The sequence below is a fragment of the Mustelus asterias genome, unplaced genomic scaffold (genome assembly GCF_964213995.1).
Source record: "Mustelus asterias unplaced genomic scaffold, sMusAst1.hap1.1 HAP1_SCAFFOLD_96, whole genome shotgun sequence".
Lineage (NCBI taxonomy): Eukaryota > Metazoa > Chordata > Chondrichthyes > Carcharhiniformes > Triakidae > Mustelus > Mustelus asterias.
The window spans coordinates 353880-379174 of record NW_027590144.1 but is presented as its reverse complement, the minus strand read 5'-3'; the positions used below and the strand labels follow the sequence as shown (position 1 = coordinate 379174).

The 25295-nt window shown below is 46.1% G+C and overlaps 2 protein-coding genes across 2 annotated transcripts in view; one reads left to right on the top strand and one right to left on the bottom strand.

The window, feature by feature from the left end:
- The window catches only part of LOC144484227 (uncharacterized), a 145851-nt gene that overhangs the window by 52287 nt on the left and 68269 nt on the right, over positions 1 to 25295 (bottom strand). Inside the window, exons 7-9 of the mRNA XM_078202762.1 lie at positions 7588 to 8178; positions 6710 to 6725; positions 1756 to 2409 (exon numbers count right to left, since the gene is read on the bottom strand). Coding sequence (XP_078058888.1) covers positions 1756 to 2409; positions 6710 to 6725; positions 7588 to 8178 — 1261 coding nt within the window. The remainder of the gene's footprint in view (positions 1 to 1755; positions 2410 to 6709; positions 6726 to 7587; positions 8179 to 25295) is intronic.
- On the top strand, positions 11481 to 12836 carry LOC144484224 (uncharacterized). Its single transcript, XM_078202759.1, has one exon. It carries the CDS (start codon positions 11658 to 11660, stop codon positions 12834 to 12836), a length of 1179 nt encoding a protein of 392 aa, XP_078058885.1. The 5' UTR covers positions 11481 to 11657.

Genomic DNA, 25295 nt, shown 5'->3' with positions numbered 1-25295 from the left:
AGTGAGAGGCAACATGGTTTTGTGAAGGGGAGGTCGTGACTCACTAACTTGATCGAGTTTTTCGAGGAAGTGACGAAGATGATTGATGAGGGTAGGGCAGTGGATGTTGTCTCCATGGACTTCAGTAAGGCTCTTGACAAGGTCCCTCATGGCAGACTGGTGCAGAAGGTGAAGTCGCATGGGATCAGAGGTGAGCTGGCTACGTGGATACAAAACTGCTTGGTCAAACAAGACAGAGGGTAGCAGTGGAAGGGTGCGTTTCTGAATGGAGGGCTGTGACAAGTGGCATCCCTCAGGGATCAGTGCTGGGACCGTTGCTGTTTGTAATATATATAAATGATTTGGAGGAAAATGTAACTGGATTGATTAGTACGTTTGCTGACGACACAAAGGTTGGTGGATTTGCAGATAGCGATGAGGACCATCAGAGGATACAGATCAGTTGGAGACTTGGGCGGAGAGATGGCAGATGGAGTTTAATCCGGACAAATGTGAGGTAATGCATTTTGGAAGGTCTAATCCAAAAAGGAAATGCACAGTAAATGGCAGAACACTTAAAAGTATAGATAGGCAAAGGGACCTGGGTGTACAGGTACACAGGTCACTGAATGTGGCAATGCAGGTGGAGAAGGTAGTCAAGAAGGCATACGGCATGCTTGCCTTCATTGGCCGGGGCATTGAGTTTAAAAATTGGCAAGTCATGTTACAGCTTTATAGAACCTTAGTTAGAACCGCACTTGGAATATAGTGTTCAATTCTGGTCACCACACTACCAGAAGGATGTGGAGGCTTTGGAGAGGGTACAGAAAAGATTTACCAGGATGTTGCCTGGTATGGAGGGCATTAGCTACGAGGAGAAACGTGGTTTGTTCTCACTGGAACAACGGAGTTGAGGGGTGACCTGATAGAAGTCTACAAGATTATGAGAGGCATGGACAGAGTTCATGCTGCACTATATAATTATGCCGCACTATATTCCAAGTGTGGCCTAATTAAGGTTCTATAAAGCTGCAACATGATTTGCCAATTTTTAAACTCAATGCCCCGGCCGATGAAGGCAAGCATGCCGTATGCCTTCTTGATGACCTTCTCCATCTGCGTTGCCACTTTCAGTGACCTGTGTACCTGTAAACCCAAATCCCTCTGCCTATCAATACTCTTAAGGGTTCTGCCATTTACTGTATATTTCCTATCTGTATTAGACCTTCCAAAATGCATTACCTCACATTTGTCCAGATTAAACTCCATCTACCATCACTCCACCCAAGTCTCCAACTTAATCCTCCTGCATCCTCTGACGGTCCTCATCACTATCCGTAATTCAACCAACATTTGTGTCGTCCACAAACTTACCAATCAAACATTTTCCTCCAAATCATTTATATATATTACAAACAGCAAAGGTCCCAGCACTGATCCCTGAGGAACACCACTAGTCACAGCCCTCCATTCAGAAACGCATCATTTCACTGCAACCCTCTGTCTTCTCCTGATTAAATATTTCTGAACTTCCTAACACCCTGTCACTCTGAGATCCTTGTGACATTTGACTCAAAGAACATCAGCCCACTGGAGGCAAAGTCATGTGACCAGCCAGTCCAGCAGAAAGAAACCCTCTGACCCAATCCATGGATCAACTGTGAGAATGAACAAAATGCAGTCCTGGATGTAATTGAGAGCAGAAACAACAACAGCAGAATCCAACCCCTGGAATCACTCGTGAACTTGTTGGTGTCTCAGCAGCTGGGATGAAACTGTGAATCCCTTCCCACACTGAGAGCAGGTGAACGGCCTCTCCCCAGTGTGAACGCACTGGTGTATCCGCAGCTCTGATGACTGAATGAATCCCTTCCTACACTGAGAGCAGGTGAATGGTTTCTCCCCAGTGTGAACTCGCTGGTGTCTCTGCAAGTGGGCTGACAAAGTGAATCCTTTCCCACACTGAGAGCAGGTGAACGGCCTCTCCCCTGTGTGACGTAGCTGGTGTCTCTGCAGGTCGGCTGACTGAGTGAATTCCTGCCCACACTGAGAGCAGGTGAACGGTCTCTCTCCAGTGTGAATTCGCTGGTGTGTCCGCAGGTGCGACGACTGAGTGAATCCCTCCCCACACTGAGAGCAGGTGAATGGTCTCTCTCCAGTGTGAACTCGCTGGTGTCTCTGCAGGTGGGATGACTGAGTGAATCCCTTCCCACACTGAGAACAGATGAACGGTCTGTCCCCAGTGTGAACTCGCTGGTGTCTCTGCAGGTGGGCTGACCGAGTGAATCCCTCCCCACACTGGGAGCATGTGAACGGCCTCTCTCCAGTGTGAACTCGCTGGTGTGTCTGCAGGCTGGATGACTGAATGAATCCCTCCCCACACTGAGAGCAGGTGAATGGTCTCTCCCCAGTGTGAACTCGCTGGTGCATCTGTAGGCTGGATAACTGATTAAATCCCTTCTTACACTGAGAGCAGATGAATGGCTTCTCCCCAGTATGGCTGCGCCGATGAATTTCCAGCTTAGATGGTGCTCCATATCCCTTCCCACAGTCCACACATTTCCATGGTTTCCCCATGGTGCAGGTGTCCTTGCCTCAGTTGCAGCCTTATCCACACACAGAACACAAGTACAGTCTCTCCCAGCTGCGAATGGTGTGATATTTATTCAGGCTGTGTTTAAAGTTCTTTAGTCAGTGCACTGGAACACTGTTGGTGTGTTGGTGCTTTTCCAGTCACAGTGATGTTTGAAATCTTTTCAAATCGACAGACTGTACAATCATTTCTCCTTCTAGATTCAAAGGCCGATGATATTTAGCTCCCAAGGAATATGACTGTCATGTCTCGACGTGACTTTTGAGATTTCTGCCCGTGATTCCTCTTTCAATATCCTGTAAAACAAGTTTTAAAAAGTAATCAGTGTCAGAACAGAATAGAAATTCAGAACAGAAAATTCTAGTTTCTATGGAACATTCTTTCCTCTCTCATTCCCCATACCTGCTGGGGGGTAGGTACAGGGGAAATGTTCGGGGGAAGTTTTTCACACAGAGGGTGGTGGGCGAGTAGAATCGGCTGCCATCAGTGGTGGTGGAGGCAAAATCAATCGGGATTTTTAAGAGACTCCTGGATGAGTACATGGGACTTAAAAGGATGGAGGGTTACAGGTAGGCCTAAAAGGTAGGGATATGTTCGGCACAACTTGTGGGGCCGAAGGGCCTGTTTTGTGCTGTAGTTTTTCTATGTTTCTATGTTCTAAAAGCTGTGAATCTCCATCCCACACACTCTCCCTCCATTCTCACTCTGCTGTATCTAATATTCACCCCTTCCAATTCTCCTCAAGGTGCTGATTGAGGCGGATTGACAGATCCATGCTCACTGCTTCCACTCCAGCACATAGAAATCATAAGAAATAGAAGCAACAGTTGGCCATTCAGCCCATCAAATTGCCTCAACCATTCATTGGGAATTGGCTGATCTACCTCAGCGCCATTTCCCACATTATCTCCCAGATCACCCAATGTCCTCAATATCTCAAAATTTATCAATCTCCAGCTTGAAAATTCTTGATGACTGAGGCTCCACAGTCCTCTGGGGTGCAGAATTCCAAAACGTCACCACATTCTTGAGTGAGGAAATCCCTCCTCATCTTAACTTTCTCTCCATTTTCCACCTGTTCCCCAAAGCGCTTGACTCCTTTATCAATCAAAAATCAGTCTAACTCACCCTGGAATATATTCAATGACCCTCAGCCTCCACTGATCCCTGTGGAGAAGAAATCCAAAGACTCGAATAGGCAAGAGATGAATGACTGGAAATATATAATGTAGCTCCAGTACAATATTAGTCTGTTTTAAGCTCAATCTTCATCCAGAGCGAGAGGAGCAACAATGGAGGAAGCTCCATGCGGCCATGCACACAAGTGCCGGACTCTGATTGGCTGGAGGACCAGCGTCCATCCGGTCCTCCACACGTTCCCATTGGTCAATCTGCCGCATGTAGACAATAAGGGGGCGGAACCCGGGCTCACGTGGGGGTGGGCGGGGCTTTGACCGCCTGCTGCGCTGAGCTGGTGTCCAATCCGCTTCTGTAACCAGTGATATTGCTGCCAATGGGACACTGTGTGCTGGGAACGCCCCTCTGAGTCATTGTGACGGCACAATGGAGCCCTGCCTGAATCAGCCAATAGCAATCACTCTGCTCCGCGGTGACGTCTCCGGGTTCAGGCGTGCGGACCCGAGAGCCCCGCCCCCCCCCCCCCCCCCAGTCTGTACATTCCACACATTGTTAGTCCAGTCAGATAGACATATATCTGTCTGGCCGCCTGCATGGGGATTTCCAGCTCTCTGTGTCCAGGACAGGATAAACACAGTAAGAAGTTTAACAACACCAGGTTAAAGTCCAACAAGTTTATTTGGTAGCAAATGCCACTAGCTTTCGGAGTGCTGCCACTTCGTCAGGTGGAGTGGAGAAATGCTCACAAACAGGGCACAGAGACACAAACTCAATTTACAGAATAATGATTGGAATGCAGTCTTTACAGATAATCAAGTCTTAAAAGTACAATGTGAATGGAGGGAGCATTAAGCACAGGTTAAAGACAGGACAGCCAGTGAGATTCTGCAAGTCCAGACAAGCTGTGGGGGTTACAGATAGTGTGACATGAACCCAAGATCCCGGTTGAGGCCGTCCTCATGTGTGCGGAACTTGGCTATCAGTTTCTGCTCATCCAGGACAGGAAGCATGAGCATGGATATGTCTATAGAACAGGGTAAAGGTTTGCTCTGCAGAGAGCCAGCATTGAATCAGTGGCCCGAATGGCCCCATTCCAAGCCCTGATGTCTGACTGATCTAAAGAGAGAAATTTCAGCAGCTCCAGTCTCTCCAACCAACTGAACTGCCTCATCATAGAATCGTACAATGCAGAAAAGGCCCTTCAGCCCATCGAGACTGCACCGACACGCAAGAAACGCCTGACTTCCCGCCTAATCCCATTTACCCGCACCTGGCCCATAGTCTTAACTGTTCTGACTTGCCCAGTGCTGATCCAGGTACTTTTTAAGGATGCGAGGTGCCATTCTCGCAAATCTCCTCTGCATCCTCTCTAAGAACTTCACATCTTCCCTAAAGTTTGAGGCCCACATATAGAGTTCCATTCTCGAGGGATAGAATCGAACAGCAGGGAGGTTATGTTCGACTTGATTAGAAACGCGATTATACTACACTGGGAATACTGTCAACAGTTGTGATCTCCATTTAGAATCATAGAATCCCTCCAGTGCGGAAGGAGGCCATTCAGCCCAATTGAGTCTGTACTGACTCTCCAAAAGTTCATCCCAGCCAGGTCTATTCCACCCGAGCCTCGAACCCCGCATATTTGCCATAGCTAATCTACCTAACCTGCACATCGTTGGACTGTGGGTGGAAACCGGAGCACCTGCAGGGAAAATGTGCAAACTTCACACAAACAGTCACCCAAGGCCAGAATCAAACACGTCTCCCTGGATTTGTGAGGCAGCAGTGCTAACCACTGTAGAAATAAAGGCACTGGAGAAGGGGCAAAAAAAGTCACAAGAATAATCCCAGAACTGAGAGCATTTAACCCTCAGGAGAGGCTGGGGCTGCTGATTGTTACAAAGACATTATCAGTTTAAAAAAGGTTTATTTTTGATCTGTTACATTGTTCCAATTTGGCTGTACGCTGCCCAATTATAGAACCCAAATTGTCCTTTTAAAGGGTTTGAATTTGGCAGAGATATAACCATCAAGCAAAGACTCAGACACCAAATCAGTCAATTGTGTCAAAGTTTATTGATTATAAGCAACTTTTAGAAACTGATCGGGTCAAGTTTACTCATCAATGAAACTCTACCAACTCCACACTTTCAAGTCAGTGATCGATCCAAGAGAAGTGGACGACAATGTGAAATCCTGGGGCTGACAGAGAAACAGTCACTGCCTCTGAGAAGCACGGACGGCACCTTCCTGGGGTTTCGAATAGCAGGGAACCCTTCGCTGAACCATTCCCAGGACTAACTACTCATCTTTATTTAATTCATTTGTGAGACATGGGCATTGCTGGTGAGGCCAGCATTTATTGCCCATCCCTAGTTGCCCTTGAGAAGGTGGTGGTGAGCTGCCTCTTGAATCACTGCAGTCCATGTGCTGTGGGTTGACCCACAATGCCGTTAGGGAGGGAATACCAGGATTTGACCCAGCGACAGCGAAGGAACAGCGATGATCACTTCACTGATGATCAAGAGTAGGCTGATTGGGCGGTATTTGGCCGGGTTGGGTTTGTCCTGCTTTTTGTGTTCAGGACAATTTTCCACATTGCCGGGTAGATGCCAGTGTTGCAATTGTACTGGAAGAGCTTGGCTATGGAACCGGCAAGTTCTGGAGCACAAGTCTGGAATGTTATCAGGGCCCATTGCCTTAGCAGTATCCAGTGCCTCCAACTGTTTCTTGATATTATGTGGAGTGGATCGACTTGGCTGGAGACTGGGATCTGAGATGTTGGGGACCACTGGGACCCGCTCTTTGCTCCAATGCACCATGAATTTAGGCTTGCTATTTTTCACATGTAACTATTCATATCTGCACACTCACACCCGTATCCCAAAATCATGTCACACATTCTTGACTCTCAGATGTGCTGATGAAAAGATCAAAGTGAGTGTCTGTCTTTCTTATCTCCTGCTGTTCTGGTGCTGATATTTCATGTAGTGGCCGGACTTTCAAATGTGGATTTCTTTAAAACAAAGTTCATGGACAAGGATGTAAGTATTTCCAAGAGAAAGTGATCAACTTATTCATCCCATCTACACATTCCAGACTTTCTCAAGAATGCAGGTGGATACCAGATTGATATATTCCATTCAACCGCACCCAAGGTGAGTTATTCCAATTCCTTTATTGTCCAGGACAATATATTCACAATATCTTTAAAACAGAAATTAAACATTCCCATTTGATTTCAGGTATTAACATATTCTGTTTGTTCTTTATTGTCAATGTCAGGTTGGGGTTGTTCCCATTGGAGCAAAGGAGGTTGAGGGAAGATTTGATAGAGGTGGACAAGATTCTGACAGGTTAAATAAGGTGGACAAAGAAAAGCTGTTCCCATTAGCTGATGGGACAAGGACGAGGGGGACACAGATTTAAAGTTTTGGATCAGAGATGCAGTGAGGGGATATGAGGAAGAATATTTTGATGCAGTGAATGGTAATGACCTGGAACTCGCTGCCTATGAGGGTGGAGGAAGTGGAGACAATAAACAATTTCAAGGGAAATTGGATGGGCATTGGGGGGGGTTTCAAACAGAAATGCTGACTAAATATCTCTGAACTTCCTCACACCCTGTCACTCTGTGATCCGTGTGAAATCTGAAACCAGGTATTCGCAACAAGACTCAAAGAGCATCAGCCCACTGGAGGCAAAGTCATGAGACCGGCCAGTTCAGCAGAAAGAAACCCTCCGACCCTCCCCATTGACCAACTGTGAGAATGAACAAAATGCAGTCCTGGATGTAATTGAGAGCAGAAACAACAACAGCAGAATCCAACCCGTGTGATCACTTGTGAACTCGCTGGTGTGTCTCCAGGTTAGATAACTGAGTGAATCCCTTCCCACACTGAGAGCAGGTGAACGGCCTCTCCCCAGTGTGAACTCGCTGGTGTGACTGCAGTGTGGATAACTGAGTGAATCCCTTCCCACACTGAGAACAGGTGAATGGCCTCTCCCCAGTGTGAACTCGCTGGTGTGTCTGCAGGTTGGATAAATCACTGAATCCCTTCCCACAGTGAGAGCAGGTGAATGGTCTCTCCCCAGTGTGACCTCGCTGGTGTGTTTGCAGGCTGGATGAATGACTGAATCCCTTCCCGCACTCAGAGCAGATGAAGGGTCTCTCCCCAGAGTGAACTCGCTGGTGTGTCAGCAAGGTGGATAACTGAGTAAATCCCTTCCCACACTGAGAGCAGGTGAATGGTTTCACCCCGGTGTGAATTAGCTGGTGCTTTTGCAGGCTGGATAACTGAGTAAATCCCTTCCCACACTGAGAGCAGGTGAATGGCCTCTCCCCAGTGTGAACTCGCTGGTGTGACTGGAGGGTGGATAAGCGAGTGAATCCTTTCCCACACCAAGAGCAGGTGAATGGCCTATCTCCTGTATGAATGCGTTGATGAGCTTGCAGCTCTGATGGGGCTCTGTATCCCTTCCCGCAGTCCACACATATCCACGGTTTTTCCATGTTTTGGGTCTCCTTGTATCCCTGCAGTTCAGACAACCCTTTGAAGCCGTGGAAACACACACAGAACACGTGTGCGGTTTCTCCCCACTATGAATGGATGTTTTTTTTACAGGCTGTGTAACTGCTGAAAGCTCTTTCCGCAGTCAGTGCACTGGAACACTCTCACTCAGGCGTATGTGTGTCTTGGTACTTTTCCATCCACACTAATGTTTAAAATCTTTTGAAGTTGACAGACCGGTCAAACATTTCTCTGATATTCACATCCCAAGGGATCGAGTGATTTTGTCCAAAATGCACATCACGTCTGAGATTTCTGTCAGTGATTTCTCCTCTTCCAATATCCTGTAAAAACAATTTAGAAAATATCTCACTGTCAGTACAGGATAGAAATTCAAAACAGACAATTCAAGTTTCTATGGAATGTGCTTTCCTTTCTCATTCCCCAAGAGCTGTAAATTCAGGCTGATTGACAGACCCATGCTCACTGCTTCCTGCCCTGGACACAGATCCGAAGAAATAGTTGCTGCTGTTGACTATTCGGCCCATCGAGCCTGCTGAACCATTCAATGAGCTCACTGACCGATTTACCTCTGCCAGATTATCCCCCATATCTCTTGATATCTTCAATGTCTAGAAATATATCAATCACCTGCTTGAGCATACTTTATGACGAAGGTTCTGGTGTAGAGAATGCCAAAACTTCACCACATCCTGAAGTGAAAAAATCCCTCATCTTAAATTTCTCTCTGTTTTCCCCATAACTCTTGACTCCCTTGTCCCCTCAATGATATATTCAATGATCTTCAGCCTTCACTGGTCTTTAAGGAAGAGAAACCCAGATAGTACAACACTCTGAGGGAAGAGATGACTGGAAATATATAAGCTAGCTAAGATTACACAGCAAGAAAAGATATTAAATATATTTTATTACAAGACAATAGATAATGTATCTGATATGGACCATATAAAAACACTAGACATATCTCTTTCTGATTTTAATTTACTGTCCCCTGAAATGTCAGCCATCTCCTGGGGAAACCAGCCATTTAATTGTGAACATTGGGAAAGAGATAATCTTTTTAGCCAGACAAATAAATGTGTCAAGCTGAGGGAGCAAAGGATGTCAATGTCTTTAAGAGAGAGCGAGGGAGACCTGGGCCAACCTTTCCAGAGTCTGCAGCCTCCCTGGATTCACTTCCTTTCCCTTCACTTGCTGCAAGTCCCCAATTTCCCCCAGAATGAGAAAAGAAATAGAAAGGGGGAGAAAATAAAGTGTTTTACTCACAGATGTTGGCCTCAAGAGGAAGTTTGAGTTTGTCTGAAGCTCAATCTTCATTCAGAGAGAGAGGATCTTTATTTAGGCAGCGAGTGGTGACCTGGAAGTTAAAAATTCAACTCCAGAATGAGAAAAGAAATAGAAAGGGGGAGAAAATAAAGTGTTTTGCTCACAGATGTTGGCCTCAAGAGGAAGTTTGAGTCTGTCTGAAGCTCAATCTTCATTCAGAGAGAGAGAAGCAGCAGCAGCTTTGCTGGGCAGGAATGGGCAGCTGAACAAGCTCATTGTCCACTTCCGCATTCAGACAATGAGGAGCTGTGATTGGCTGGAGGAGCAGAGTACGTCCGGTCCCCCAGAGTTCCCATTGGTCAATGCCCCGCAGACAGACAATGAGGGGCGGAGCCCCACGTGGGGGTGGGCGGGACTTTGCCCTCCAGCCGCGCTGAGCTGTTGTCCAATGGGACAGGCTGGAAGACCCGGACAGACAATGGTCAGTGCGCCGGCTCTGTCCCGGGCCCCGCCCCGCACATTCCACATAACGCGCATCCTCCGAAATCCACACATGCGCATTCCCCAAATTCCGCCAATGTGCACTTCCGACTCACTGCCTCTCACCGTAGCTGGCCAATGGGGAGTGTTGGAACACCGGAAGGACTCTTGGTCCTTGTGTGAATGAAGATTGAGCTTCAGACCGACTTAAACTTCCTCCTTAAAAGAGGCCAACATCTGTGAGTAAAACACTTTCTTTTCTCCCCCTTTCCAGTTCTTTTCTCATTCTGGGGGAAATTGGGGACTTGCAGCAAGTGAAGGGAAAGGAAGTGAATCCAGGGAGGCTGCAGACTCTGGAAAGGTTGGCCCAGGTCTCCCTCTCTCTTAAAGACATTGACATCCTTTGCTCCCTCAGCTTGACACATTTATTTGTCTGGCTAAAAGGATGGTCACTTTCCTAATGTTCACAATTAAAGGGTTGGTTTCCCCAGGAGATGACTGACATTTAAGGGGACAGTAAATTAATATAGGACAGAGACATGTCTAGCGTTGTTATATGATACAGATTAGATATATTATTTATGACTCTGTAATAAAATACATTTATTATTATTTATAGTCTTGTAATATAGAAATGTAGCTACATTATGTATTTTCAGTCATCACTTTCCTCAGGCAATTGTTATTCTTGAATTTCCTTTCCACAGGGATCATTGCAGGTTGAGAATCATTTAAATATATTCCAGGATGAGTTAGACTGATTCTTGACTGAGAAGACTGTCAAGGCTTATGGGGAACATATGGGGAAATGGAGAGAAAGCTAAGATGACGAGGGATTTCCTGATTCAAGGATGTGGTGAAGCGTTGGAATTCTCTACCTTGGAGGCCTGTGGAGCCTCAGTCATCAAGAATTTTCAGGAGAGAGAGATTGGTTTCTAGATATTGAAGAAATCAAGGGAGATGGATTTAGTGTGGGGAGAATGATGCTGAGGTAGATGAGCCAATGATCTCCCGGAATGGTTTAAAAGGCATGATAGGCCAAGTGGCCAACCGCCATTCCTATTTGTTATCATTTCTGTGCTGGACAGGAAGCAGTGAGCGTGGATCTGTCAATCAGATTCAATCAGCACCTTCAGGGGAATTGGGAGGGTGAATATTAGATACAGCAGAGTGAAAATGGAGGGAGAGTGTGTGGGATGGAGATTTACAGATTTTGGGGAATGAGAGAGGAAAGAATGTTCCATAGAAACTAGAATTGTCTGTTCTGAATTTCTATCCTGTACTGACACTGATGACATTTGCAAACCTGTTTTACAGGATAATGAAAGAGGAATCACAGTCCGAAATCTCAAACATCACGTCTAGATCTGACAGGGTCATATTCCTTGGGACCTGAATATCATCAGCCATTGAATCCAGAAGGAGAAATGATTGTCCAGTCTGTTGATTTGAAAGGATTTCAAATGTCAGTGTGACTGGAAAAGGACCAACACACTGCCACACTCGGGTGAGAGTGTTCCAGTGCATGGACTAAAGAGCTTTAACCAGTTACACAGCCTGAATAAAGATCACACCATTAACAGCGGGGAGAGACTGCACTCGTGTTGTGTGTGTGTTAACGAGGCTTCAACTGATTGTCCACCAAAGAGAGAGGCAAGGACACCTGCACCATGGAGAAACCATGGAAATGTGGGAACTGTGGGAAGAGATACAGATCCCCATCAGAACTGGAAGTTCATCGGCGCAGTCACACTGGAGAGAGGCCATTCACCTGTTCTCAGTGTGGGAAGGGATTCAGTGAAATATCCCACCTGCGGACACACCAGCGAGTTCACACTGGGGAGAGGCCGTTCACCTGCTCTCAGTGTGCGGAGGGATTCACACAATCATCCCATCTACAGTCACACCAGTGGGTTCACACTGGGGAGTGGCCATTCACCTGCTCTCAATGTGCGAAGGGATTCAGTCAGTTATCCAGCCTGCAGACACACCAGCGAGTTCACACTGGGGAGAGACCGTTCACCTGCTCTCAGTGTGGGAAGGGATTCAGTCAATTATCCAACTTGCAGACACACCAGCGAGTTCACACTGGGGAGAGGCCATTCACCTGCTCTCAGTGTGGGAAGGGATTCAGTCAATTATCCAACTTGCAGACACACCAGCGAGTTCACACTGGGGAGAGACCGTTCACCTGCTCTCAGTGTGAGAAGGAATTCACTCATTTATCCAGCCTGCAGACACACCAGCGAGTTCATACTGGGGAGAGGCCATTCAGCTGCTCTCAGTGTGGGAAGGGATTCACTCATTCAACCAGCCTGCAGACACACCAGCGAGTTCACACTGGGGAGAGGCCGTTCACCTGCCCTCAGTGTGGGGAAGGATTCACTCAATCATCCAACCTGCGGAAGCACCAGCGAGTTCATACTGGGGAGAAACCATTCACCTGCTCTCAGTGTGGGAAAGGAGTCACTCAGTTATCGAGTCTGCGGACACACCTGCGAGTTCACACTGGGGAGAGGCCATTCACCTGCTCTCAGTGTGGGAAGGGATTCAGTGATTCATCCAGCCTGCGAAGACACCAGCGAGTTCACACTGGGGAGAGGCCGTTCACCTGCTCTCAGTGTGGGAAGGGATTCACTCAGTTATCCAGTCTGCGGACACACGAGCGGATTCACACTGGGGAGAAACCGTTCGTCTGCCCTCAGTGTGGGAAGGGATTCACTGACCTATCCAACCTGTGCACACACCAGCGAGTTCACACTGGGGAGAGGCCATTCACCTGCTCTCAGTGTGGGAAGGGATTCAGAGTTTCATCCCAGCTGTTGAGACACCAACGAGTTCACGAGTGATTCCAGGGGTTGGATTCTGCTGTTATTGTTTCTGCTCTCAATTACATCCAGGACTGCATTCTGTTCATTCTCACAGTTGGTCAATGGGGAGGGTCGGAGGGTTTCTTTCTGCTGGACTGGCCGGTCTCATGACTTTGCCTCCAGTGGGCTGATGCTCTTTGAGTCTTGTTGCGAATACCTGGTTTCAAATTTCACACGGATCACAGAGTGACAGGGTGTGAGGAAGTTCAGAGATATTTAGTCAGCATTTCTGTTTGAAACCCCCCAAATGCCCATCCAATTTCCTTTGTAATTGTTTATTGTCTCCACTTCCTCCACCCTCGTAGGCAGCGAGTTCCAGGTCATTACCATTCGCTGCATCAGAATATTCTGACTCACGTTCCCCCCTGCATCTCTGACTCAAAACTTTAAATCTGTGTCCCCCTCGTCCTTGTCCCATCAGCGAATGGGAACAGCTTTTCTTTGTCCACCTTATCTAAACCTATCAGAATCTTGTCAGGAATGTGTAGCTGGAAATCCCTCCCTAACAGCACTGTGGGTGTACTTACACCTCAGGCATTGTAACAGTTCAGGAAGGCAGGGTTGGGGTTGACCACGGCCGAGGCAGCTACATACAGCCACATATTCTGTTATAATTGAAGGACCGCAGATGAATGTGAGGCATTATGGGACTGGACTATCTTGACCACATTCCTGTGACTGCTCAGTTTCTGCAATCACGGACCATTAAAGCTGCTTAGCAGGGCCCCAACAGAGGACCTTGTGAGAATATTTACACAGAATGAGTTAGAATTAAACTTATTCCATAAGTTTGGGTGCCATGATGGCACAGTGGTTAGCACTGCTGCCTCACAGCGCCAGGGATCCGGGTTCGATTCCTGGCTTGAGTTACTGTCTGTGTGGAGTCTGCACATTCTCCCCGTGTCCCTGTTTCCTCCGGGTGCCCCGATTTCCTCCCAAAGTCCAAAGATGTGCGGGTTAGGTGGATTGGCCATGCGAAATTGCTCCTTAGTGTCAGGGGGACTTGCTAGGGTAAATGCATGGGGGATAGGGCCTGGGTGTGACTGTGGTCAGTGCAGACTCGATGGGCCAAATGGCCTCCTTCTGCACTGTAGGATTCTATGAATCTATGAATAACCAGCTGATATTCAGCGGCTGAGATATCCAAATCTGTAAAAAGGGGGTCTGATCAATCAACAAACGGTGGTAGGTAGTCGATTAAGAAGCATTCTCAGGCATTGCTGAAATTATTTTATCCTAGATTTGTGATAAGTACTGTGAGGGACTTGTGACCGGTAGTCGGTGAAGTGACGGTACACTCCAAGTAGCACTGGACTGAAAAGTGGACCTCTAAGAGTGGATTCTAATGGTTATAATCCAACCCAAGCATGGCCAGTGAAAAATTCAGAGCTCGAGTAGGGACTGGACAGATTTCTTACCTGTCTTTTGGAAACTAAGAGCAAGAAACTTAGCGATAAAATGATTTGAGAACAGAGCCAACATTTTGAGTCTGGATGACACTTCATAGGAGCTCTCATGAAGGGTCATCCAGACTTGAAACGTTGGCTCTATTCTCTCCCTACAGATGCTGTCCGATCTGCTGGGATTTTCCAGCATTTTCTGTTTTTGTTTTACTTTTACAATAAATGATTCGGTCTGATTGGAATCCCCACGATCCTCCTGCAAGACAGAGAGAAAGTGGTGACAAAAGGAGAATAAGGATATGGATGATAGAGTCTAGGTTCTGATTCTCCGAGCCCATGTAGAATTAACAAAATGAGTGAACCAGTTTATAAAGAACAGAAATTACCCATCCCTAACAAAAAACTGATCAAATTAAAATAGGTTGAGGAATATAACAAAAAAATTAATAGATGAAGTTTAAAATCAAGTTTCTTTTGTTGTTAGAGAGGGGATTTTTCACAGTAACTTCATTGCAGTGTTAATGTAAGCTTACTTGAGACTAATTATAAACTTTAAGTTTTTTAAAGTTATTTTGTCAGAGGGGTTCAGAATACCTTGAGATTAAAAAGTAATAAAGGTTATTGAAACAGGGTGGACTGACTTAGACTAACATAGAATAAGGACCACAACGTGCCTTATTTATATTATACAAAGGTACTGTCTGCATAGAGACACATATAACCACTGGTATCGAATTTAAACATGTATTTCAGATTTAAATATGTACTTTTTGTACTGAAATGTACACCTTGGCCAAACTGCAGACTGCCCTAAAGCATAATGGGATAAAAGCTGAGTGAGACGGGCCACATTCTTTCAGAATAGTGAAGCCACAGAGCACAGTTTTTATCAGTATGAGTTATAAGGGATGGCTCAGCAGACAGTGGAAAGGAACTTTTGAACCCTATAACCTATGTAATAGAAGTTGCTGACAGTCAGTTAGAAAGCAACCTTTGAACCCTATGGACCTACGTAAGTGAAAGTTGCAAAGTAACAGTGGGCAGGAACTTTCAGATTCTACAGACCAATGAATTCCCATTCTTCCAGAAGATCGGATGTTATTGGCCAAGGTAAATATTGTGCACGAACATGATTGGAGCATCCAGTTAGGATGACAGAGTGGGCGGGTGAAATGAACTTTCAAAATAGTATAACTACGCGGCCAATGTATTGTAACTTTAGAAAGGAGTTGGACTCCCAGCTGCCTTTCTCCCAGCGCGTGTTGGTCAATAAAGAATGTCTTTAACCAGTATACTGTCTTTTGCAAATCTTTGTATTAACTGGGTTCAGCTCAATACTTAGCCTCTGAGAAAAACCCCCACCATATGTAAAGTGAAGTAATTGTGGGCCAAGTTTTTTCTGCTCACTCCCGACCCCTTTAGGTTCTGTAGAAAAGTTAATCCTTTCAGCAGACAGTTCATTTCTTTGTAAATCACCTGGAAACTCATGTGTCTATTTTAGTTTTTGATTGAGGATTTATGGGAACCAGTTAAATGTGTAAATTTTAAGCGGAGCCTGGAGGAATTTGGAAGAACTGTGAGGATTTTATCGTGTTGTCACCTCAACCCCAGACAAAGAACAAAGATTTTGCAGCTGGCAACATGTTTGGGATTTTAAATCAACAAAGACTTGATGTTTCCGATAAAATCAGGCTTTGGAAGTTGGCTAAAAAAAGTTTAAGTTATAATGAAGGGGAATGAAGGCTCTTGTATCTTATTTTAATCAAGGAGTTGTGAACTTAGACCATAAGACATAGGAGCAAAATTAGGCCACTCGGCCCATCGAATCTTCTCCGCTATTCAATCATGGCTGATATTTTTCTCATCCCCATTCTCCTGCCTTTTCCCCATAACCCCTGATCCCCTTATTAATCAAGAACCTATCTATCTCTGTCTTACAGACACTCAATGAACTGACCTTCACAGCCTTCTGCGGCAAAGAGTTCCACAGATTCACCATTCTCTGGCTGAAGAAATTCCTCCTCATCTCCGTTTTAAAGGATCATCCCTTTAGCCTGAGGTTGTGCCCTCTAGTTCTAGTTTTTTCCTACTAAGTTTCAATAAGATCCCTCCTCATCCTTCTAAACTCGAATGAGTACAGACCCAGAGTCCTCAACCATTCTTCATACGACAAGCTCTTCATTCCAGAGATCATTCTTGTGAAGCTCCTCCAGACCCTTTCCAAGACCAGCACATCCTTCCTTAGATGTGGGGCTCAAAACTGCTCACAATACTCCAAACGGGGTCTGACCAGAGCCTTATACAGTCTCAGAAGTACATCGCTGCTCTTTATTCTAGCCCTCTTGACATGAATGCTAACATTGCATCTGCCTCCCGAACTGCCAACTAAACCTGCACGTTAACCTTAAGAGAATCTTGAACAATGACTCCCAAGTCTCTTTGTGCTTCTGATTTCCGAAGCATTTCCCCATTTAGGGGATCCTCAAAAAAGCAAATACAACAATGGCTTTGGCATCTGCTACAATGTGACTGACAGTTTGACAACGGAGTCAAGGGCATCAGGAGTAAAAGATACCCTGGGAGGTGGAGAAGAATGTGACGGAGATTACGAGCGGGTCCTTGATAGGTTTTCTAAAGAGATTCAGAAAGGAAACAGCAAGTGGGAAAAAGTCCAGAATAAATTAATTTACAGTTACATTGGAAACCTGTTGCCTCACAGCTGAGTACAAAATATAAAGAGTTGAGGGAACTGGTGGATAAGCTGCAGAATGGAGCTGATTGCTGGCAGGAGAGCACGTCTGACCTGGACAATCAGTTACATTGGGAACAGGGGGCAGATGATAGGGTGAGTGGAGCTCAGAAAAATCTACTGCTGTTCGGCCAAACTCTGGAACAAGATATTGATTTACAGTCAGAAAATATCAGATCAAGTGAAGAGTTAGAAAATGCCATGGGGACTTTGAGAAAGTTAACTTAGCCACAAAGTGATACCTCCCCTGAAGCAGACCACTCCCCGTGTTTAGCTGAAATCAAACAACCTGAGACACATCAGTCACCAGTGAGTAGATGTAGTTGTTTTCTCCAAAGAAAGAATCACTGAAAGCACTCCCCCCTCTCCTCTGCCTCTCCTGTGTGATGAGGGAATGCAGGTGTGTGAGGTTCGCCATGGCCTTTGCACCGTCATGATCCACAACGCTTACTCCAAGTTGGTTTGCCCAGTTGAAGGAATACTGTACATTTGAGTCATAATTGTTGAAGCAGAGTGTTGTTTGAAAGCATCATAGATTCGAAGAATTAGTTTGGAAAGGGAATAAAAATTAATTTAATTTGAACAGCCGTGAGTTTCTGTTTGAAATAAATTCAGACTGTACTAAAATGTGAAAGGAATGTATTTGGGTTTGAAATTAAGTTGTTGAAGGTTAGAATTGTGAAGGCCAATTTGCTCCCAAAACACAAAGATCAGGCTGCAGTTTGGCAGCAAACCAGTTCCAACTTTCCAAACCATCGGAGTTAAAATTGTTGAGATTCGGTTAACAACATATTTCACAAAGTATTTCTTTCAACTCTGATTAAGTGGAAAATATTGAAAATTGAAATTGGTGTTCAAAAAAAGATAGAGAAAAGAGATGAAATTTGAACAAAATTGAAGAAAATGACATGAGAGAAGTTTTTTAAATTATATAAATTGACACAATTGCCAAGTTTCCTCTGCCCACTCCCCGCCTCTCTCGGTTCCACAGAGAAGTTAACCCTTTCAGCAGACAGTTGATTTTTATAAATCTCCACACAGCCTTTGTTTTTTAATGTAACCTGTGATTGGACATATTATGGTTTATTTGGTAGCAAATAGGCCAGGGACCCGGTTCGATTCCTAACTTGGGTCACTGTCTGGGCGGAGTCTACACGTTTTCCCTGTGTCTGCGTGGATTTCCTCCGGGTGCTCCAGTTTCCTCCCACAGTCGAAAAGCGTGCTAGTTCGGTGCATTGGCTATGCTAAATTCTCCCGCAGTGTGCCAGAGCAGGCGTCGGAGTGTGGCGACTAAGGGATTTTCGCAATAACTTCATTGCAGTGTGAATGTAAGCCTACTTGTGACTAATGAATAAACTTTGACTTCAAATATTCTTAAAGTTTTTAAAGTTTATTTATTAGTGTCACAACTAGACTTACATAAACACTGCAATGAAGTTACTGTGAAATGTTCGGTTTCTTTTTAAAGATATTATGAGTATATTTCATGTTTTAAAAGATTCTCCAGAACTCCGGAAAGTGCAGTTTAAAGGAATGCATACATTCGGGTATGGAACATTCTGGTAAAGGGGAAGTATAGACGAGATAAATGAGGTGACAGCTTTTTCTTGGAGATATTTAAAGTTTATTTACAGATCGCATGGCATGCTTGCTTTTATTGGACGGGGCATTGAGTATAAAAGTTGGCATATGATGTTGCAGTTATATAGAACGTTGGTCGGCCACATTTGGAATACTGCGTCCAGTTCTGGTCGCCGCACTAGCAGAAGGACGTGGAGGCTTTGGAGAGAGTACAGAAAAGGTTTACCAGGATGTTGCCTGGTATGGAGGGTCTTAGCTATGAGGAGAGATTGAGTAAACTAGGGTTGTTCTCCCTGGAAAGACGGAGGTTGAGGGGGCGGACCTAATAGAAGTTTATAAAATTATGAAGGGCATAGATAGGGTGAACAGTTGGAAGCTTTTTCCCAGATCAGAAATGACAAACACAAGGAGTCACAAGTTCAAGGTAAGGGGGGCAAGGTTCAATACAGATATGCGGGGGACGTATTTTACACAGAGGGTGGTGGGGGCCTGGAATGCACTACCAAGCAAGGTGGTTGAGGCAGACACGCTAGGATCATTTAAGACTCATCAAGATAGCCACATGAACAGACTGGGAATAGAGGGATACAAACGGATGGTCTAGTTAGGAACACATGATCGGTGCAGGCTTGGAGGGCCGAAGGGCCTGTTCCTGTGCTGTATTGTTCTTTGTACATATTCCAGACTTTCACTAGACTGTAGGTGGATACCAGATTGATATATTCCATTCAACCACACCCAAGGTGAGTTATTCCAATTCCTTTATTGTCCAGGACAATATATTCACAATATCTTTAAAACAGAAATTAAACATTCCCATTTGAATTCAGACAGTAACATATTCTGTTGGTTTGTTCTTTATTGTCAATGTCAGGCTGGGGTTGTTTTCCTTGGAACAAAGGAGGTTGAGGGGAGATTTGATAGAGGTGGACAAGATTCTGACAGGTTTAGATAAGGTGGACAAAGAAAAGCTGTTCCCATTTGCTGAAGGGACAAGGACGAGGGGGACACAGATTTCTTGTTTTGGGTCAGAGATGCAAGGGGTGGGGGGGGGGGGGCGGAGTGGGGGGGGGGGGAGTGGGGGTGGGGGGGGGAGTGGAGGGGAGATGTGAGGAAGAATATTCTGATGCAGCGAATGGTAATGACATGAAACTCGCTGCCTATGAGGGTGGAGGAAGTGGAGACAATAAACAATTAAAAAGGAAATTGGATGGGCATTTGGGATGTTCCAAACAGAACGAAGAACAAAGAAAATTACAGCACAGAAACAAGCCCTTTGGCCCTCCAAGCCTGTAGCAACCATGCTGCCCGTCTGAACTAAAACCCCCTACCTTTCCGGGGACCATATCCCTCTATTCCTATGCTATTCATATATTTGTCAAGACACATCTTAAAAGTCACTATCGTATCTGCTTCCACTACCTTCCCCGGCAACAAGTTCCAGGCACCCACCACCCTCTGTGTAAAGAACCTGCCTCGTACATCTCCTTTAAACCTTGCCCCTCGCACCTTAAACCTATGCCCCTCATAATTGACTCTTCCACCCTGGGAAAAAGCTTCTGATTATCCACTCTGTCCATGCCCCTCATAATCTTATAGACTTCTATCAGGTTGCCCTCCTCAACCTCCGTCACTCCAGTGAGAACAAACCAAGTTTCTCCAACCTCTCCTCATAGGTAATGCCCTCCACACCAGGCAACATCCTGATAAATATTTTCCGTACCCTCTCCAAAGACTCCACATCCTTCGGGTAGTGTGGTGACCAGAATTGAACACTAGATTCCAAGTGCGGTCTAACTAAGGTTCTATAAAGCTGCAACATGACTTGCCAATTTTTAAACTCAATGCCCCGGCCGATGAGTACATGGGATTTAATGGGATTGAGGGCTATAGATAGGCCGAGAGGTAGGGATATGATCAGCGCAACTTGTGGGCCGAAGGGCCTGTTTGTGCTGTGGCTTTCTATGTTCTATGACGTATGCCTTCTTGATTATCTTCTCCACCTGCATTGCCACTTTCAATGACCTGTATACCTGTACACCCAGATCCCTCTGCCTATCAATACTCTTAAGGGTTCTGCCATTTACTGTATATTTCCTATCTGTATTAGACCTTCCAAAATGCATTACCTCACATTTGTCCAGATTAAACTTCATCTGCCATCTCTCCGCCCAAGTCTCCAACTGATCTATATCCTGCTGTAACCTCTGCTGGTCCCCATCGCTATCCGCAATTCCACCAACCTTTGTGTCGTCCACAAACTTACCAATCAAACCAGTTACATTTTCCTCCAAATCATTTATATCTATTACAAACAGCAAAAGTCCCAGCACTGATCCCTGAGGAATGTCACTTGTCACAACCCTCCATTCAGAAATGTACCTTTGCACTGCCAACCTTTGTTTTCTTCTGACTAAATATCTCTAAACTTCCTAACACCCTGTCACTCTGTGATCCTTGTGACATTTGAAACCAGGTATTCGCAAAAAGACTCAAAGAGCATCAGCCCACTGGAGGCTGAGACCAGCCAGTCCAGCACAAAGAAACCCTCTGACCCTTCCCATTGACCAACTGTGAGAATGAACAAAATGCAGTCCTGGATGCAACTGAGAGCAGAAACAATAACAGCAGAATCCAACCCCTGGAATCACTCGTGAACTTGCTGGTGTCTCAGCAGCCGGGATGAAACTCTGAATCCCTTCCCACACTGAGAGCAGATGAATGGCCTCTCCCCAGTGTGAATTCGCTGGTGTGTCCGCAGGTGGGATGACTGCGTGAATCCCTCCCCACACTGAGAGCAGTTGAATGGCCTCTCCCCAGTGTGAACTCGCTGGTGTGTCCGCAGGTCGAATGACCGAGTGAATCCCTTCTCACACTGAGGGCAGGTGAATGGCCTCTCCCCAGTGTGAACTCGCTGGTGTGTCTGCAGGCTGGATAACTGAGTGAATCCCTCCCCACACTGAGAGCAGGTGAACGGCCTCTCCCCAGTGTGAACTCGCTGGTGTGTCTGCAGGCTGGATAACTGAGTGAATCCCTCCCCACACTGAGAGCAGGTGAACGGCCTCTCCCCAGTGTGAACTCGCTGGTGTCTCTGCAGGTGGGATAACTGAGTGAATCCCTTCTCACACTGAGAGCAGGTGAATGGCCTCTCCTCAGTGTGAACTCGCTGGTGTCTCTGCAGGTCGGATGACCGAGTGAATCCCTTCCCACACAGAGCAGGTGAACAGCCTCTCTCCAGTGTGAACTCGCTGGTGTGTCTGCAGGCTGGATGACCGAGCGAATCCCTCCCCACACTGAAAGCAGGTGAACAGCCTCTCCCCGGTGTGGCTGCGCCGATGAACTTCCAGCAGAGATGGGGCTCTGTATCTCTTCCCACAGTCCACACATTTCCATGGTTTCTCCATGGTGCAGGTGTCCTTGCCTCTCTCTTGGGTGGGCAATTAGTTGAAACTTTGTCCACACACAGAACAAGATTACAGTCTCTCCCCGCTGTGAATGGTGTGATATTTATTCAGACTGTGTAACTGGTTGAAGCTCTTTAGTCAGTGCATTGGAACACTCTCACTGAAGTGTGGCAGTGTGTTGATGCTTTTTCACTCACACTGACATTTCAAATCTTTTCAAATTGACAGACTCGACAATCATTTCTCCTTCTGGATTCAAAGTCCGATGATATTGAGGTCCCAAGGAACACGAATCTGTCACGTCTAGACGTGACGTTTGAGATTTCGGCCTGTGATTCCTCTTTCAAGATCCTGGAAAATGAGTTTACAAAAGTCATCAGTGTCAGTGCAGGATAGAAATTCAGAACAGACAATTTCTATGGAACATTCTTTCCTCTCATTCCCCAAAAGCTGTAAATCTCCATCCCACACACTCTCTCCCCATTCTCAGCAGGTCTGGCAGCATCTGTATGGAGAGAAAAGAACTGATGTTTCAGAGCTTTGACAAAGGGTCATCGAGACAAGAAACATCAGCTCTTTTCTCTCCTTACAGATGCTGCCAGACCTGCTGAGATTTTCCGGCATTTTCTCTCTTGGTTTCAGATTCCAGCATCCGCAGTAATTTGCTTTTATAAGGCTGCAGATACCTCCTCCCAAGTAACATGCGTGTGCCCAACACATCACTACTTGTTTCCCTTATTTCTTTAGCACCCATGGTGCTCTCCGCAGTAAACACAGAGGAGAAGTATTCATTAAAAATCTCACCCATCTCCTGTGGCTCCACACACAGATGGCCATACTGATTTTTAAGGGGATCTCTTCTATCTCTAGCCACCTTTTTACTCTTAATATAGCTATAGAACCTCTTGGAATTTTCTTTAATCTTACCTGCCAGATCCATATCATACCCTCTTTTTGTCCTCCTGATTTCCCTCTTCAGTATTTTCTTACACTTTTTCCAGTCAGAGTGATTCACTTGTTCCCGATTGCCGAAACCCAAAGTCTGCTTCCTTCTTTTACCTGACCAGAGCCTCAATGTCCCTTTTCTGACAGAGATCCCTAAATTTACCATTCTTTCCCTTCATCTTAACAGGAATATACTGCCCCTGGACTCTTGATATCACACTTTCAAAACCTCCCAATTGCCAGTCATTCCTTTCCCTTCAAACAAACTCACCTAATCAACATCTGCTAGATCCTGCCTAATGCCCACAAAAGTGGCCCTGCTCCAGTTTAGGGCCATGACCTGTGGACCTGTCCTATTTTTTTCCAGAACTATTTTGAAACTATTGGTGCTCCCAATAGTGCTCCCTGACTGACACTTCAGTCACTTGCTCCAGCTCATTTCTTAACTGTCTAATAGAAAGAAAGTCCAGAAATTGCTAATGAAAAATAAGGAGCTGGGAGATGAATTGAACAAGTATTTTGCCTCGGTGTTCACAATAGAGGATACAGTTAAAACTCAGAAACAGCTGTAAATCAGAATAGTAATTAATTAATAATAATGAATCATAAAATACAGTGTAGAAGGAGGCCATTCAGCCCATCGAGCCTGCACCGACAACAATCCCTTCCAGGCCCTATCCACATATTTACCTGTTAATCCCCCTGATACCAAGTGGCAATTTATCGTGGCCAATCCGTCTAACCGGCACATCTTTGGACTGTGGAAGGAAACCGGAACACCCGGAGGAAACCCACACAGACACGGGGAGAATGTAGAAACTCTGCACAGACAGCGACCCGAGGCTGGAATTGAACCCGGGTCCCTGGCGCTGTTAGGCAGCTGCACTAACCACTGTGCCACCGGGCCACATGTCAGTGCCATCGCCCGACTCCAGCCCAGTCTCAGCTCATCCGGAACTCTCACCCATTCCATTGTGACGTCGCACTCTCACCCATTCCATTGTGACGTCACACCCTCATCCATTCCATTGTGATGTCACACTCTCACCCATTCCATTTTGACGTCACATTCTCACCCATTCCTTTGTGACGTCACACCCTCACCCATTCCATTGTGACGTCACACCCTCACCCATTCCATTGTGACGTCACACTCTCACCCATTCCATTGTGACGTCACACCCTCACCATGGTGACATCACACCCTCACCCATTCCATTGTGACGTCAGGGCTTCACTCTCCGATCACAATCCCTGCCGGCCTCCCACATGCAGCCTCAATGGCGGCAGTCAGCCCGGGTCTAACACTACAAGCTGCCGCTCCATTTGGTACAAAGGGGGGGACCGGGAAGTTCATTTCCGGGGTTTGGGTTTGAACAACATGTTTACAAAGTCTCTCCACCCACCCGCCACATTTATCATTCCCCGCACGCCGCCCTCTACCTCGGATTGATCTCGCTTCCAAATTAAAACCGTCCGTCCGTCCGTCGCCATTACCCGCACTGCGCATGCTTCAGGTCCCGCCCCTCATTCACTCCGATTGGTTGGAAGACCAGACGCTCCGGCTCGGTCCTCCAGCCCCGCCCCCTCTTCCTATTGGTCCGGAGCTGCCGTCAATCAGCCCGCAGGCATTGTGATATGGAGCATGCGCAGTGTCATTGCTGTCCTTGGCGCTTGTTTGTCCCGGAGAAGCGGAGTCAGCGTTAGGCGGTGGCTGGGAGGATTTGGAAACACTTTGTGGATCCGCAAACCCTTCAGAATCATTGTCAGCTCCCTGGTTTGCAGCTGCGGGGCTTCTCCCTCCCTCCCGGGAACAGGCCCAGGTTAACGGCCCCATCCTGGCTCAGCCACTGGAGGATGGTTCACATCAGAGGATGGGGGAGGGGGACAATAAATAAGAGGTTACACTTTGGCCTCAAATCAATGAGGACTCTGATCTCTGGGAAGGAAGGAAACCCTGGGAGGTGGGCGGGGAGGATTCACAAACACCCGCTGGAGGCCCCAACACCCCCAGTAAAAAGCTGCAGCTCCCGGGTTTGCAGCTTTTTCCCGGGAGGGAGTTGGGGAAGTTTTGTGGAGACAATTTCCGGCTGGTTCAGTTAGTGGTTCCTGGAGCTCAGAAACCCCGAGTTAGAATCCTGAACCCCACACTGGGTGGTTGTTTTATTAAATACTTTTTATTTATTAATGATCCGTTGAAGAAAATATTAATTTGTTTTGAAAAATCATTTTACAGCATTTGTGAAAATGCCCATTGAAATAGCAATTCTCCCAATGTATTTCATAGAATCCCTACAGTGCTGAAGGAGGTTATTCGGCCCATCGAGTCTGCACTGACAACAATCCCACCTAAGCC